This window comes from Tenebrio molitor, chromosome 6 (assembly GCF_963966145.1).
Source record: "Tenebrio molitor chromosome 6, icTenMoli1.1, whole genome shotgun sequence".
Taxonomy (NCBI): Eukaryota; Metazoa; Arthropoda; class Insecta; order Coleoptera; family Tenebrionidae; genus Tenebrio; species Tenebrio molitor.
Window position 1 is genome coordinate 8,804,909 of NC_091051.1, and position 16,894 is coordinate 8,821,802.

Below are 16,894 nucleotides of genomic sequence, written 5' to 3' on the forward strand. Positions count from 1 at the left end.
AATGGAATATTGATGATAATGATTTCCTTTACAAAGTTACAAACCCCTTGCAGTAATGGATAATGTACCAGCTGCGACAATCTAGCTCAATATTTTTTGTCCTCGTTAGAATTAGAGTTTTCTCGACTAGTTACGACATTTACCTTTTTCTGGTTAAATTAATAATTGATAGCAGTCATGACTGCCGAATTATTGATATTCAAAAATAACACCGCTTTTTGTCCGTATTGGAAAATTAAATATTCATTTACAAAAAAATAACTAGTGCGGGGCAACAGAATTTACTTTTTCAGCAGGTCTTTTCACTCAATTCATTATGAATATCCAAATACCTTTAAAATTCAAGTTTTATTTAAATATGTAACGTATTTAATAAGGAATAAAAGAGAATAATAAAAAAAATATGAAACAATAAAAAATAATAACTGTGAGTTTTCCTTTTGAGGTATTACAATTACATCACATTCAAAGTAAAAATGTTCGTTTCTCCGATCCATATCTTTTTGTTTTTTAAACTCCAAGAGATCGAATAAAAAAGAGAGCAGAGCAGGATTAGTTTGGCACAAATGAAAATTTCTTTTGGATAAGTCAATAAAATTAATGTTACTGTTTTAAACCGACATGAAATTCATAAAATATTCTGTTGGACCTTCGGCTCCAAGAACTGAAGTCATGAGTATTTGAAGTCATCTGTTCAAGCATGTAATCATCGAAGGAGTAATGTCACCATTTGCGGAGAAGGTAAACATAACAGTCAAAGTAGTCTTAGCTTGTGGACGATCCATTTGGTAAATATTTAACACTCCCTTGGAAGCAAATCCCTTTCGCTCAGGGCACAACTGAAAATTTGGCTTATCATGGATTCCACTACAAGTTATGTTCACAGTCGTGTTGCTTATTTTTCTTAAGTATTTGGACAGCTTTTGTTTTCCGCTGAAAGTCGTTCAACATTCTTGGAATATGTTCTTTCCATTTCCAAAATTCCATTTTTGTTGTTCTCAAAAACCCTTTCCTCTTTCTCGTAACTCCTTCTTCCCTTCACATCCACAAAATGAAGCTTTACGTAAAGTGACAAGGAAACTGAACTAATTTTTGCTGGAAGCTTTGTACTCGTAAAATTTCTTTATGAGTAATTTTTAGAGAACCTACTCAAATTTGAAGCTTTGCTATTTTGTTTGACGGTTTATTCAAAACTGACAAATAAAATAATAACTCGACGTGCTTACAACATGCAACAATTAATATTGCAATTTTGTGACGTCCTTTTGGAGTTTCTAATTATTATGAGAGGACAAAGGAAAAAGTTGGACAGAACATTTGAGAGAACACAGACATAGTGTGTATTTTCTGAACAAATACCGTTCTCGTATAATATAAAAGTTATATCCAGTATCCATCAGGACAAAGCTTTATGATAGGTAATGTTAAACAAAACTTTCCAAGCATCCTTTATGATACGTTCTTTATGAATTATTTCGACTGTAAAACCGGACATATCGTCTCCAGCCAGATAGCCCCGTTGTGTAAAAATTACCTGTGTATTTTTTGCTCCTCGACGCTTTGGTGTACAACATGAAAGCAGCCAAAAAGAACACCGATGAGAGAGTTTCGGCCCTGCCCACAACTCCTGTCACCTGAAAATTCAACCGAATTAATAAGCTACCGATTTGTTTGAATTTCTGAAGCACAACTTGTACAGCGCCCTTTCGCAATTAGGACCTGACATAAATCCATCAAATTTAATTAAACGGGCTTCCTTTGCGAAAACACCCTTGAAGACAGTAGTTGTATAATTTACTTAAGATGAATTCACGAATACGTTTTAGAGTTGGTATTAAATTTTGCGGGCGAGCCTTCGGGTCAGGTGAAATTCGCATGTCGCTACAGGAAACTTGATAATATTTAAAAGGAAAACATCAAAACAGACGACTTACCGCTTCCGTATGGATTGGATGTACGGCGAACAACATGGCCGCCACGAAACTTGACAGTTCCGGTAGGAACATCGAGCACATTCTGAAAACGTACATAGAGTTGTAAGATGTTGCAGTTTCGAGCAAGACGTATCAACTCTTAAATAGCGAGACCTCTATTAGAAATTTCTCGGATGGAAATTGACATTTTAGAGAAATACCTACTTTGCCTTTGATACCAGCAGATGATGCAAGGGCACACCTGCAACCCGTGTTAGTTAAGACGCTTCAATTACACAATCTGTCAGCTTTTGGCGCACAAACAATTTCAAAATTGCGCCGTAAAAGGTTGTGAAGTACACCGAGATAAAATTAATAATGCAGTGGATGATTAGACAGGCTGTAACAATGGCGGGGCTTCACAACTTTATTAATTCGTACAAGTTACAAGTAAAAAGCCATTGATAACGATGATATACGGCAAAAATAACGAGCACCCTTCAAGCTTTTGTGCCAGGTAATAATAGAAGACCAAATCTCTTTTTCCATACCGTTCCGCTTATCAACTATCATTTCCTTTCGGAATCAACTCGTGTATCGAGTTCTGTTCCTGAGGAGCCCTCACTCACATTCGTGCCTTCAAAAAGGCGCAACCCATTTTGCCGCAAAATTCAAAAGATCAATAAAAACAAAATGATGCAAGCTCTTAGGCGCCGAGTGCGCTCTATCGAAAATTATACATCACGAGCGTTTATTTTCCTACAAATTGCATAATGACTACCAGGAAATAGTAATTCACGTTCTTCTAGACGTGCGCCAACACTATTTAATTTATTTAGCATGATGGAATACAAATTAAAATTCAATTTTTCCCTTATTCAACCGATAAGTAAACAGTGTAAATTGCTATTTACTGCAAATGGTTAATGTCTGGGGCGCAACTTGCTACTAGGAAAAATTTATATTCAATTAAAAAAACACGACAGTTTTGTTATTTCAACGTGTAGGTAAAATGGGACAACATTTTTATCACTTTCTGGAAAAGTATATACAATAATCTGGCTTCAAACTGTTCAGGATAAATGTCACGGCACGCAAAAATACAATTTCAGTTCAGTTGTCGAGGTACAAAATAAATACGTGGTAATATTTACAAGCCAAGCGTAAAAAAGTTAATTACACTGTAAAATTTCGATCTACTACGGCTAGACGTCGATTAAAACAATATTACCTAATTTAAAATTGCTACTGTACAAGTGTTTCACTTTTTTGGTAGGTGTGGCCAACAGCCACACATTCTTAATGAGGGAATAATGTTGGCAGGATTAAGGCTCTTTGAGTGAACGTTATAAAACGACACACCCAACAATTTTAAATGAAAATTTTTAAACAAAACGAACTGGCGTCTTAACTGTGTACTAGTTTTACAAGGTTTATTTTCGCACACTAGTTAATTAGGTAACCCTGCTCGCTGTGTAATCTAATATTTTGAGATACATAGTATCTTTGGTAGCTTCCATCCAACTACCCCTATATCACATTTTGTAATGTAACACCACATGCATTCTTATTGTTAAACTTCATACATTTCAAAAATATCAATTGTCATTCGTTAATTTGACTAAAATTGTTTTGCCTTTTTAAAGTATAAATTAAATAAATTGCATGTTGACAGCTAACCTAAAATTTAGAAACAAAAAAATCTTTTTTTTTCTTTGCAATGTTTTATATTAAAAATAGAATAACTAACGACTCCTATTCTCGAAGCCAATATCTAAGGTTACCCTTTGCTGAAAACAAACATGTTCACTTATGTCCCAATTAAACATAAACAAATGTCATTCGTGTCAAACGGCGGGAAATTCAAACTTTACACTGTTCTAAACGGTTTACTTCTTTCAACGCCTACTCAGAGGATTTGATTTGAACGCATGAGTTATGAATTAATAATACGAATTAATCCTCCTTCATAAGAAATTCAGTTTTAATAAAACTGGAACTAAATACACTACAGCTTCCGTATCTTTAATTAAACTTGACGTATTGCTATCATATGCAAATAAAATTAATAGTTCCGATTAGTTCTCTGTAATCCAGGGATCAATATAATTTCTCAACGGTCGGTGCAGTACAAGAGTTAAAAATATGAATAAACCAAAGCGTAGATTCTCCAGGTACTAACATTAGCATGAACATAACAATCACTAGTTTACGGCATTTACAGGTACAGTTCTGGTATAATAATATGTTGCAATGATTGTTATTACATGTTTGGTATCAATCAAAAAATACTCATCGATATAAAATACATATTCCTTGTTTATTTAGCTATCAATTACTTATAACAGAATCTTTTTAAATGAAATGTTAACTTGTATCTAAGCTTAATTATTTTGTGTCTTTTACGCATTTAAATCAATTGTAAACAATTGTTAAGGTAGTATAGGATAAGCCATACAACATACGTGTTTTTAAAGACGTAAATAATAGCAGATTATATCATTAAGAGTAGAAGTGAGTTTTTTTGTTGTGCTAAGCCCAGAGATTGAAGTCGAGGTTGGCAACTGGGCGAAGCACAAAAACACTCTGAATGATACATCCTTACTATTGTATCTTCAAGCGGATGACAAAAAAAAAATCGGACATGAACTCATTTACGTATTTTCTTTTGCTGCAGTTACAGTAAAATGACAATTTTCAAACTGACAATTTTAAGGCACCTAGTTCTCTTGTTGCAATATTATTAGTACTTCAAGTCAATAATATTAGTTAAGTCTACTAAAGTCTAAAGTTTACTTTTTAACGTTGAACGGCCCTCCTGCACCGGTTAAATATTGGGTAATCATTTCGTTATTTCGTTTTTTTAAATAGGGATTATTTAATTATTAAATATTTCCTGAAATTATTGATAAATAAATCGTGAGAAATACTTAAAATGGCCTTTCATTTCAACTCTGAAGTGTTTCAAGTCCGGTTACAAAAAAGCAACTTCACGCATTTCACAAAGGTGGTATTTTCGACCGCCTGAAGATAAATATTTTTATCTGTTTTTATTTTTTAGAGTGAAGAGGCTACGCCTGAAATTTATTTAATTCGATATCTGAAACTAAATTGAACAAAAAAAGCCAATCTTTATCAATATCCAAACAATGAACTAGTTGTTGGACTAGTTCCTTCACAAAAACACTTCTATTGGTATTTCGAGCTCATGGGATGTTGTGGATAGTCAAACTCTTGAGGGAGCGACCTCACCAGAGAAAACAATTACCAACATTGCCATTAAAGCAGAGTACAACGTAAAAGGAACTGAACAACTTCGGTTATTCTCCATTGACGTCACACCCCGACTAAAAGTTTAATGCATAGTCTGAGCATACCTGTTAGCTTTATTTATCTTGCCTTTAACTGTCATTATGTCAAAATGATTGACGTTATAAGATATTTATTCCGTCCAGAAAGATATTAAGCTATCGATATTACAAATGAACTAATTACTATTCCGTGTAGTATCGTGCAACTAAAAATTGAAAGGTAATACAATTAATAATTAAAAGCACGAACCAAAATGTCAGTAAGAGCGAGTTGTCACTACATTTCCAGTAGTACTTCAGTCTCTAACGTCAAAATAATAATCAATACATGGGAAATCGAACACAGGTGTAATTACAACAGATGTTAAGAAGTTTCATTTTATTTCTTTAATGCACAGCTGAATAAAACATAGGTGAATGATGTAAAATAAAAATTCTACATGATCGACTCCCCATTGTCGAAGTAAATTTAAAGCAGGTTTTTCTTTTAAGGGGTTATAATTTCAATTATGTATATTCTTAGACGGAATTGAAAAGAATCGATTTCACTTAAGTTAATGTGTTTGTAAAGTCTACCTCTTAACATTCTGACACTTAAATGCAATATTAACGAAACGTAGTTAACAATGTGTATCGAACCGGAGGCAAATTTCTTTTATTAAGAGAACGACGAGCTTAATTGTTTGTAAAAGGTCCTGAGACAATAAAGAGATGAAATGTTGTGTAAATTTGGTTTTTCCGTCGATACTGCGTGGAGTGTGGGACAGAAAAGCACGTTAAAGTTATTTTAACAGCGCTATCGCATGTTAAGGGAAGATTAGCCCAGTTCAAGATGTTGATAATTTGATATTATATACTAACCTGAAGTACATGAGGCAGACGACGGAATGTAGCAACATATTCACAAGATGATACCCCATGGGTTCCAGCTGCCAAAGCAAATAATTCCATCGGAAAGTCAAAACACACAGGGGTCGGTAGGACTTGTGGCTTTGCTCCTGGAACAATAAAAACGAATGCATTACCATAAAATTTCTAGGCGAAATGCATCGGAAAAAAGGCAAAACGAGCAGAGAGAGGGTGTTCGGTAAAATCGCGGTAAATTCACCTTTCATTCATATTTAATGGATAAATGCGCGACGTAAACCGATGAGAGGAACCGTTAATGGTGAAACTCCTCCCTGTAAAAATGTTGATTTTTAGTTGTGTTTTATGCTGTCGTTCGTGTAATAGAAGATCCATTAGTTATTTTGCGAAACTCGTGATATGAATAAGTTAAAAGAGATTCTTTCAACCATTGTCGCCTGTACAGAATATGGAAAATTAATGCTTCTTTTACACTTTGCAACAGTTTGTTTTTCCACAGACTCTCGCATACTACCTACATTTTTGGATGCGAGACTACTTCCCGGTTTAAATGCATGTCCGCTTTACTTTGATGTGTAAGTAAAAAGAAGGCCAAATATAGGGCACCTACATCAAAGTAATTTGAAATGAAAGAAAACGATGTCCTTTTACTTTATGTGGCACAAATAAAAACGAAATTTTACGTATAAAGGAAATTTTTATTTCTGTTGCAAAGTTTTATGATAAAGGCCCCGGCCAAAATTTATTTTCGTATTATACAGGGCCATAAGGTAAATTATGCCCGTTAGAACATTTCTATTATAAAAACTGTCCAGACATTATTTATTTTAGTATTATTCAACGCAATAAAGCCAGCGCGCGGGGCTCTACAATAAAAAGTCTTGCTCTAATAGTGTTTCGTAAAAAATGTCTTCACTTCATCCCCACACGCGGACACAATTAAGTCATAATCCTTGTTTTACATCGGAATTGGTCGGGATAGTCTGCGCGTAATCAAGCAGAAAGTAAGATATGGTCCGGAAAAAAGCTCGTTTAAAATGATCGCTTTCACGGGAAAATGATAAAAGCGTCGTTTCAATATTTAGGAGATTCGCACCGTTCCCAACATCTATGTATGTCACGTCGGACAAAATTTTCACCGAAATGAGTTACAACGGCATTTAATTTGTTTGCAAAAATAAAAGATGATTATTAGTACGATTTTTGCTGTAGGGCACGACGGATCGATATGTTACTTGAGGGTTTAATCAATTTACCCCCACAGTGAAATCCGATGGGTGGATTAATTCAATTAAACGAACAAATAATAATTATTAACACTTGACTCGCCCAAACATTTCACATTTTGTCAATTTATTGCACGATTTTTCGCGCTTATGTGTCAATAAAGGAAAATTGGTAATGGAGTATTAATTGATCAGTGTGTGCAAAAAATTACAAATGGAAAAAAATTGGACAGAACGTGCTCGATGAAGTGTTTTATACAGATTAATAATAATAATTAGCGGATATCTCTCATTCTGAATATCAGATATATACAGGGCTGTTTTCGAAGTTGAGGCGTTCCTTGTAACACGAGGTACTATGCATTATTCTTAAGAATTTTAGCCTAAATCTTCTTAGTAAAATGTATGTATTAACGGAGATAATTGATTGTATATTTTTATTGTTTTCTAAATTTTTTAGTCCGGTCCTGTCTATTTCTCCGCTGTACTAGATTAATAACTGACGTGGCCCAGGATGGTGTCTTTCTGGAAATCGCTCTGCGTACTCTCTGGACGCTGCAGATGCATTCTGATAACGCGATAACATTGCCCATACATTAGCAACATATCTGAGAGCTGATTATTTTCGTAATAATAAAGCCATTCCGACTAATTAGATGACAACTCTGACAGAATTTTTGATTAACGTCCATGCTCATTTGATTTTTTTTTTCAATTCTAATTTCTAACAAATCAGCGCAAATTTGAGCAGGACCGGTTTCAAAAATTTCAAAAAATTAACTCATTCTATCTTCATTGCCGTTTCATTGTCATTTTCCTAAGGTGATTTTGGCTAAAACTCTTTAAAACAACGCATACTATCGCATGTTAAAAGGAACTCCTCAACTTCGCAAACACCCTGTAGATTCCCACCTACACAAACAAGTGTTCTTTGGCTAGCCGTGTCTTAATACATTTAATTTATATTTAGAAATTTTATTAACAATTTTTTTCATGATACATATTTTATTTTACAGAAACAATGACGTTGCAAAAAATTATGTATGCATCTTGTGTATAAAGCACTTTTTTTACACGCTACGCTCATGTGTGTAAACTTCCCGTTGTAGAAAATAACGCTGGGTAAATAAAGTTTTTGGCAAACTTTTTTGCAATTCAAGTTTAATCCTCTTTTCTCCTATTTACCATTCTTATAAAGATTTTTACTTATTCTTATTCAAACGGGCTCTTTAAAAGCATTTTAAAGAAGCTTATAGTGTACGCTGTGTTAAGATAACAGTGTTTTGAACTGAAAGAAATTTTTTTACAACATTCTGTGAAAGCATTTTCTGCCCCAAAATGATTCACCACATACTATCTACTTTTTGTGCATCTATTACAGGTTTTATGAAACTGTCATTGGCAGTTTTATTAGTTATTATATCATCTTTTTAGAAGATCTGTGTGTCACGTTCAAAAACATGTTACACTCGATCGATTTACTGTTCCATTTTAGGTGACAGTTTGCAAAAAAATATACTACAATTTAAAGCATAAGCATGTATCTGTAAATTAATCTTGAAATGCATCATAATATGTAAACCGTAATACATATTTTCAATAAACCGAAAATGTGGTTAAACATTTTAAATTCATAAAGTCCAATTTAACTTAATAATTTCATCTCGAAACATGAAAGTCACAAAACAAAACCTTACTATGAATGAAATAGCCGAAAAACACTTTAAATACACAGATCCGCAAAAACGTGTAAGAATACTATGAATGAAAACGCGGTACTTAATAGCATTTACGATAACAAAACTTTTTGCACCTTTTTTGCGTGGCACTCACTCACTTTTTAATCTTACTTACTCTAAAATCTATTGTGTGTTATTTATACACAAACAGTTGGCAAAGTTAAATCATCAGGATCGCCACCAACATCTGATGAAATTGTCGAGGATTTGAGAGAAAGGTAGGAAGAGACCCCACAAATATCTGTAGCCTATTTATCTCAACGATCTGGTGTACAATCTGTGTTGTGTATGTTATAGTTATTTACGAACCAAGTGCGGGAAGACGATGTTCCCGCATGAGCGCATTTTTTAAAGCACGAGCGACGAAGGAGCGAGTGCCTTTAATTGAAGCGCGAATGAACGGAAGATGTCTTCACGCAAGTGGTTCGTACAATATTTTTTGTACGAAAATTAAATTAAATTTTTTTGTTTTAATACATTAAACATAAACGAACACAAAACCAAGTAGGCAGTGATCTTTGGTTATTGGAAACAATTGCTTCACTTGTTATATCAATTTTTGCAATAATTTGTCAATTTTGTAGGAACAATTTTCAACGATTATAAATCTTTCCGTAATTTTTTAATGGAGGAAAACCCAGGGAAGTTGTATTTTATGAACTAAATTTTATTATTATCAAGACAGATTTTTTTTTGAATGCCTCAAAGGGCCAGTGTTTTTTGCAATTTTTACTTCGAGTCGACCGGGAAGCACTCGTTTCGGAGCGAGCGTTGGATGTTGGAAGCGTTGCTTTCAAGGCTATGAGTACAAAATAGTTATTTACGAACCAAGTGCGGGAAGACGATATTCCCGCATGAGCGCATTTTTTAAAGCACGAGCGACGAAGGAGCGAGTGCCTTTAATTAAAGCGCGAATGAACGGAAGATGTCTTCACGCAAGTGGTTCGTACAATATTTTTTGTACGAAAATTAAATTAAATTTTTTTGTTTTAATACATTAAACATAAACGAACATAAAACCAAGTAGGCAGTGATCTTTAGTTGTTGGAAACAATTGCTTCACTTGATATTTCAATTTTTGCAATAATTTGTGAATTTTGTAGGAACAATTTTCAACGATTATAAATCTTACCGTAATTTTTTAATGGAGGAAAACCCAGGGAAGTTGTATTTTATGACCTAAATTTTATTATTATCAAGACAGATTTTTTTTTGAATGCCTCAAAGGACCAGTGTTTTTTGCAATTTTTACATTCGAGTCGACCGGGAAGCACTCGTTTCGGAGCGAGCGTTGAATGTTGGAAGCGTTGCTTTCAAGGCTATGAGTACAAAAAATAAATTTAAGATTTATGATTTATTTATTTATTTCTCCTGAAAAATCCTGTTATTTATGTTGGAAGAGAAGATGGAGTCGATACCATGTTCGACAGCCCAGTCTAGGTCGTGTAAATCAGTAGCATAAAACAAGAAATTTGAAAGCAGATAAAAAGGCAGTTTACTCGTATCCCGGGTGTAGAATTGGTTTACGAGACATAGGATTTTACATGTAAAAATAAAGAGTTTCAATTATTGGCTCACCTAACAATTTTATGGCAAAATTGTTAAAATGAAAGTTAGAGAGAATTAAAATTACTGTCTAATTTCAATCTTAGTTTTTTTCTAACATCTTCTAGTAGTACTGAAAGAAAGGCAAGAAAAGAGTTAACACAAAAATCCTAAAAAGTACTACTAGGCATGAAATTTTATTTCTTTCTTTAGATGGTATTATGGAGGATCTTCTTTAAGAAACCTCCAAGCAACATTTGCTTCAGGTTTCCCAGACTGACCAATTTCAGTCATAGAAACAATTCGAAGAATTGGAGAGAAGTTTGAACATTTAATGGAAGATACCTTTTCATTCGTCCTGTAGTCCTGTACGAGTTCATTTGAAGGGCAGATCAAAAGAAAATTAAATAATAGTGAAACCACCCGACAAATAATTTTAGAAGTCAAATTTCATTGCTAGTACTGCTTTTTAGTATTTTTGTCTTAACGCCTTTCTTGCTTTTCTTTCAGTACCACAAGATGTTAGAAAAAAACAAAGAGTGGAATTAGACAGTACTTTTAATTCTCTCTAACTTTCATTTTAACCATTTTGCCATAAAATTATTAGGGGAGCCAATAATTGGATCTCCTTATTTTTACATGTAAAATCCTATGTCTCGTAAACCAATTCTACACCCGGTATAAGGGCACACAGGGACAAGGTGTTCTCAACATTTATCTGTTAAGATTTGGTCTCATACCAATTATTGAATATAGGTACACTGTGTGGCAGTACGATGGAAGGATGACTATTCCCCGGTTGATAGTGTTGATATTAAATATATTAACGTTAGCGGAAGCAAAACACAGTTGAAACTTGCCTCAGATTTAAAGCCAACAACCTAACCTAAAAATGTGACATTCAGTTTAAGCGGCACATTCAAAATTTGACAAGTTTTCATAGCAGACAAACATTTATAGATACTCTGTGTATATTATGTATATTATAGATTCACTCCAACATTAATTCATATTTAACAAATAACGTTAACTCGTTAACTATTAAAAGCTATTATATTTTTGTTGGAAAGTTATTCGATTATTTATGTGCGCCTACATAGATTTTTCCAGAAAAAAAATAATAAATCGCGTCGAACAACTTATACGTTATTCAAAGCAAAGTAAGAATCCTCTTATTTGTGTATTTTACCATATACGAAGGTGGTTTATCATTTGTTGCCCTTGACCTAAACAGAGTTGAATGACAAACGAAAAATTTGTTATCAACGAATATTGATACTAATATGAAATTGCATACTTCTGGTTGAGTTTAAGAGTATTTGTTAAATTGGGTAAAATAAAAATACCCCGTTATACCAAGTTTCAAAGCAAAATTCGCATTTTTATTTTTTAGTGATTTTCACTAGTTCCTATTTTCAATATCATTTGTATTTAATTGTCTGTTTCAATTTTTGTCGAATAAAGGTTAAATCATTCATTTTTTTTTATTTGCTTTTGACAATTTCTTTCATTTTCACATTTTGCAGTATTTCAGGAGTTACGACAGCGCCAATCTGTAAGTTTTCGAGAAAATCCGGGTGGATTTGTATCGTTGACACACCCTGTAGATTTTTTTTACAAAAAAAAACAAAATTTATTAAAAACACCTACTCCACTGTTTTACGTTGATTCTAAGATTCGAGTTTTTTGTGTGTTCATTTTGGTGAGACTTCCGATACAAATAAATAAATATAAATTCTATAAATTGAAAATGAATGACAGCCTATTTACCGATATATTTTTATCGAAACATTAAACAAACGACTTTCAATTACTTTGCTAGCTTGTAAATAATTTAGTAGCATATGTATCACAATGAGTAGTTTTTCAGAATGGCAGCTATTCTAAAAAGACATTTCATCTAATTTACAAACCGACCATGCTTAATCCTATTTATTGTTCTTTACTATTCTTAGAACATTTCTTCATTTATTAGAACCAAGCTTAAATACTGTTCACTTGTGTTACAGTACTTACTACGAGATCCTTGTTAAATTACTTGAGAACATTCAGAGAGAATTTCTGAAATATCTCTATTGTTAATTGAGTAGAATATCCCCTTGAAAATTACCCATACAGTGATTTACTTTTCGGTTTAATTAACAACTACCTTTGTATATATTAAATCTATCTTTGTCCCTTTAAAGCTTGTGAGGATGAAGCTGTTTGTTGTTGCTCATATAGGAAAATCTATTTTACATGTGACATTAACATCATTAAATACCAATCAATATTATGCATCTACATTATACCTATTCCACCTTAATAACATAAAATCCAGCATTTTTCTCAACGGTTTTACATGAACAACTCTTCGAAATGCAGAAATATTTCATTTTTATTGCCTAGTTAGTTTCAATCATTTTTCAATCTTCCTCTTATCTATCATGTGTTTTCTTTTCTCACTCCATTTCACTCGGGTTCAATTTTGAATTCAAAATTTCGTTTCCCAAAAAAAATCAATCATCAGTCACCGAACTAGACGATTAAACAGATTACAGAGCACCTCTACAAAATAAATAATCACGTAACTAGCTTTAAAATTTTAGTATCAACTGGCTATTGATGTTTCACGCACCTGCAGGTTTTTACGTAAAATCGATAAAATAAATTCTTCGACACCGAGGTACTAAATTTTAGTAGATGGTATATTTCAAAAGCCAAAACAGTTTTGTTAAAACTGTGGGATCTATTTCACAACTGACACGATAATGGAAACATCCCATTATTATTAATCATAATAATTAAACTAGTGGACACCAGTTGAGTCTGCTTTGATTTTATTGCAGTTGATTGCCTTTTATTCGCACGTGAGATTACACAAACAAAAGCAACATTAAACGAAACAGGCTATAATTTGTTTTATATATTTGATGGTCCCCGACATGAACAAACATGAAAGAATTAATGAATGTTTGTGATACGCTTTTCACCAACTATCACATCTGCATAATCTACAACTGGATTTTAGATATACAATTGGCAGCTTAAATAATTTTCGTCTCATGTAAATTTATTCTACCAACCAATAGGCAATCAATTACATGCATTATGCGAGTGATTGAATTGGATACTGTGGAGCGGCAGCGAATGAAAACTAGTATCAAAACAAAACCTCTAAATCATCCGAATTTGTCATCATTGATGGCCGTCTAATTACCATCAGAAGTCCAAACACGAATAAAGCAACAATCCTAAATAACTTGACGCCGTTATTAACGAGAGATAATTTCGGAACGGTTGATTGAGAGAGACAGAAGGGAACATCGAAACTTTTCATCGAATTGCTAAACGGCAGAATTTACAAAATCCAATTACGCCCAGAAATTTCTCTGGTTATCTCCAACACAACAACCTGTGCCCGGTTGTGCAACTCGTGGAATTCACTCCGTGTTCAATAGAATCAAAACACGGTCTGATTGAAATTACGAACGTTATTGCTCATGAAAATGCATATTTGTAAAAGCGTTGCAGGAGCGCTAATAGAAGGAAAATTAAAATGGCCCAAAGGAAGAGGGAAGTGAATTTTCCAATCTCACCAAAGTTGAATTGTTCTGCGGGCTCTGTTGCGTTCGCGGAAAATCTTGACGGGAAGGTTTCCTTTACAATTAATTTGATTATAATACGTGGGGGAGAGAGTGTCATCGCCATTAAGTTTAGGTTAAATTAAATTAGTTGGGGCCTATTTATTGCGCTCGCCACCACACGTAAGCCAGCGTCCTCTAAATTTCAATTAGGATGTTTCCGTCAAAGTGAAAAAAGTCAACATTCTCACGGAGTGACAAGGAGAGTGTGGCTCACTAAGACTCCAGTCGTGGCAACTTCTTTAAATTTTCAATTTAAAGCTTGTTTATGTTGCTGTCTTTTTTTTGTGAAAGCCTGACGTACTACTCTCGGTTTAGCACAGGCCTGAAAAAATAAATCCATTTTCAAGACAAATCCTTTAATTATACAATCCTATCTCCGGCCAGAATTGTAATCTCCATCAAATACACAACGATGAAATAAAAAGATAAAAATTGTTATTGCAGGTAATAACGAAAGCTGGTTTTCGCCTTCACAAAATAACTTTTATAATCCTGTGGTGCCTGATTTGTGGTAGGCGACTATTTTAAACCTTTTCCATCTCTGCTGTCTATTCCCACTGGGTTGCAACCCCTCTTACAACAGCTCATGATTACGTTACGCATAGTCGCTAGAGTGAAGCCACGTCGCGCCGTTAGAGGCTTCAAATATTTCAAAGGGTAAATACATCCGGACGGCTATTTTTAAACCCCACAAACTTTTCCCTGATACTTATTAATACACACAATTCCAAAAACCTATAACTTGCTGCTCACGTATTCAGTATAAATAAAACAGCTAGTTTACTGGTAAAATTCCAGTTATAATTAATTACCATTAAATGAAAATATGATGCTTCGACTTTGTTTAAAATATTCCAAAATTACTTTGCTCACTTTGAATTGTGCAGCCAAAACCAAAGTTTTCACTTTTTACGGACAAAATGTCGTTCCATTTTCTTCGGATTACAAAGAACGGAAAGACGCAATCCACTCTATATTTTTTTAACAATGTCGTTAAGATAGTGAATCTTTTGAAAGAAATTTTGTTGGGACAAGAGTGTTGAACAGCACCTGGAAAACAATCTTTTGTGCGCTGGGAATCGAATTTTACTGGCAGTACCGTTTTGCAACAAGAACATTCTTCATGTAAATCAGGCAATAAACAGGCACGACTTTGACTTGCAGAAATCCGAAGTGAATGCAAAATCACAAATTCAACGGTCTCAAAAATGTCTTGAACGTCGCTCGGGAGATTACATTGGTGGATCGTTTTACACCACAAATGTGACTAGGGAGCAATGTGAAGAACTAGGGATGTGGTCCAGCGTGATCGTCTTTTACTAATTTATTATAAAATTTTATTTTGATCAGATACATCTAATATTAATTTTGCAATTGACGTCAAAAAAATTATACTTCTGAAATAATGAAAATTGGTAAGAATTTGTGTAAGTGATTGTAATATTATTTTGAATTACAGTTCAGTTATTTAAGTATTATATTAATAACATAATTACATAACATTTTTGTTTTATAATACAAAAATTTCCGATAATATTGCGGAATCTGGAAAAGTGTCCTGAATGCTTGCAACGTTTCCACGTTGAATGGCAAGGGAAATCCTCTCGAAAAGGAATTTCTTTGATTTTGAATCGTCTGATTCCGCGATAAGTCGGTTTCCGATGACATTAATTATTTTTTATATTTTGAAAAGAAATATTGACAGTTACAATTTTATGTGCATTTATTCGGCTAATAAATATGTACTAAATACTGTAAGAGAACAAAAACAATTACAAGTGTTATTTATATCGGGTGATTTTTTAAATTTCACATGCAGCTGGCTATGTCTACATTATATTATAGCTATAACTTAATAAAAGCTTTTGATTTCATAAATAGCAATATCGTGTATCGGTAGTGATTGATTAAAATAGTTTCAAAAGGAAGCACATTGACTTCAAAGACCAGTATAAAATGTTTTAACTCACTAATTGAATTTCGTTACAGGCCAATATATTATAGTAGATTATATCATTAAGAGTAGAATTAATTTTTTTTTGCTAAACCCAGAGATTGAAGACCGAGACGAAGTCGAGGTCGGCAACTGGGTGAACCACAATAAGACTTTCTACTAACTAATTTATTTTCTTTTGCTGCAGTTACAGTAAAATGACAAGTTTCAAACTTATTCCTAGTTCTCTTGTTGGTACTTAGTACATATTTGAAGGTTCAATACGGCCATCTTACTATTTTTGATTTTGATTCGTGTTACAGCACTGGCACCGGTTAAATTTTGGATAATACTTTCGTTATTTCGCTTTTTAGAGGATTTTTTTTAGTAGGGATGTGAGAAATGCTTCAAATGACCTTACATTTGACTCGGTTGAGCCACCTGTGGACATTTCAACTCCTAGGATTTGAAACGATTTGAAACAACTAAACAAAAAAGGAAAGTCCCTCAACATCTAGAACATCGCCATATTATTTCTGTAACAGGACAATCATCCATAACAACTACGAGTGCATGTTCTGTGAACATTTAACAATGTCCTTTCGATGCATGTTTTCTCTTCTGTTGAAAGGAGCGTTTCAATACAATTTTTTCCATTATTTGTACCCACGTTCATTTTTAGATTCCAACAGTATCATCATCAAATTTATGTTTCAACGGCTTTGCTATCTTTT

General features: G+C 33.5%; 1 protein-coding gene and 1 long non-coding RNA gene across 2 annotated transcripts in view; both read right to left on the reverse strand.

Moving 5' to 3' along the window:
- LOC138132762 (protein O-mannosyl-transferase Tmtc3-like) overlaps window positions 1–16,894 on the reverse strand; it is a 37,675-nt gene that overhangs the window by 13,771 nt on the left and 7,010 nt on the right. The window contains exons 2-4 of the mRNA XM_069050380.1: window positions 6,086–6,222; window positions 1,935–2,016; window positions 1,535–1,634 (exon numbers count right to left, since the gene is read on the reverse strand). Coding sequence (XP_068906481.1) covers window positions 1,535–1,634; window positions 1,935–2,016; window positions 6,086–6,222 — 319 coding nt within the window. The remainder of the gene's footprint in view (window positions 1–1,534; window positions 1,635–1,934; window positions 2,017–6,085; window positions 6,223–16,894) is intronic.
- LOC138134021 (uncharacterized) lies at window positions 11,142–13,584 on the reverse strand. Its single transcript, XR_011160611.1, has 2 exons — window positions 13,219–13,584; window positions 11,142–13,148 (listed from the first exon to the last, which is right to left on the reverse strand). It is a non-coding gene; the product is annotated as an uncharacterized lncRNA (long non-coding RNA).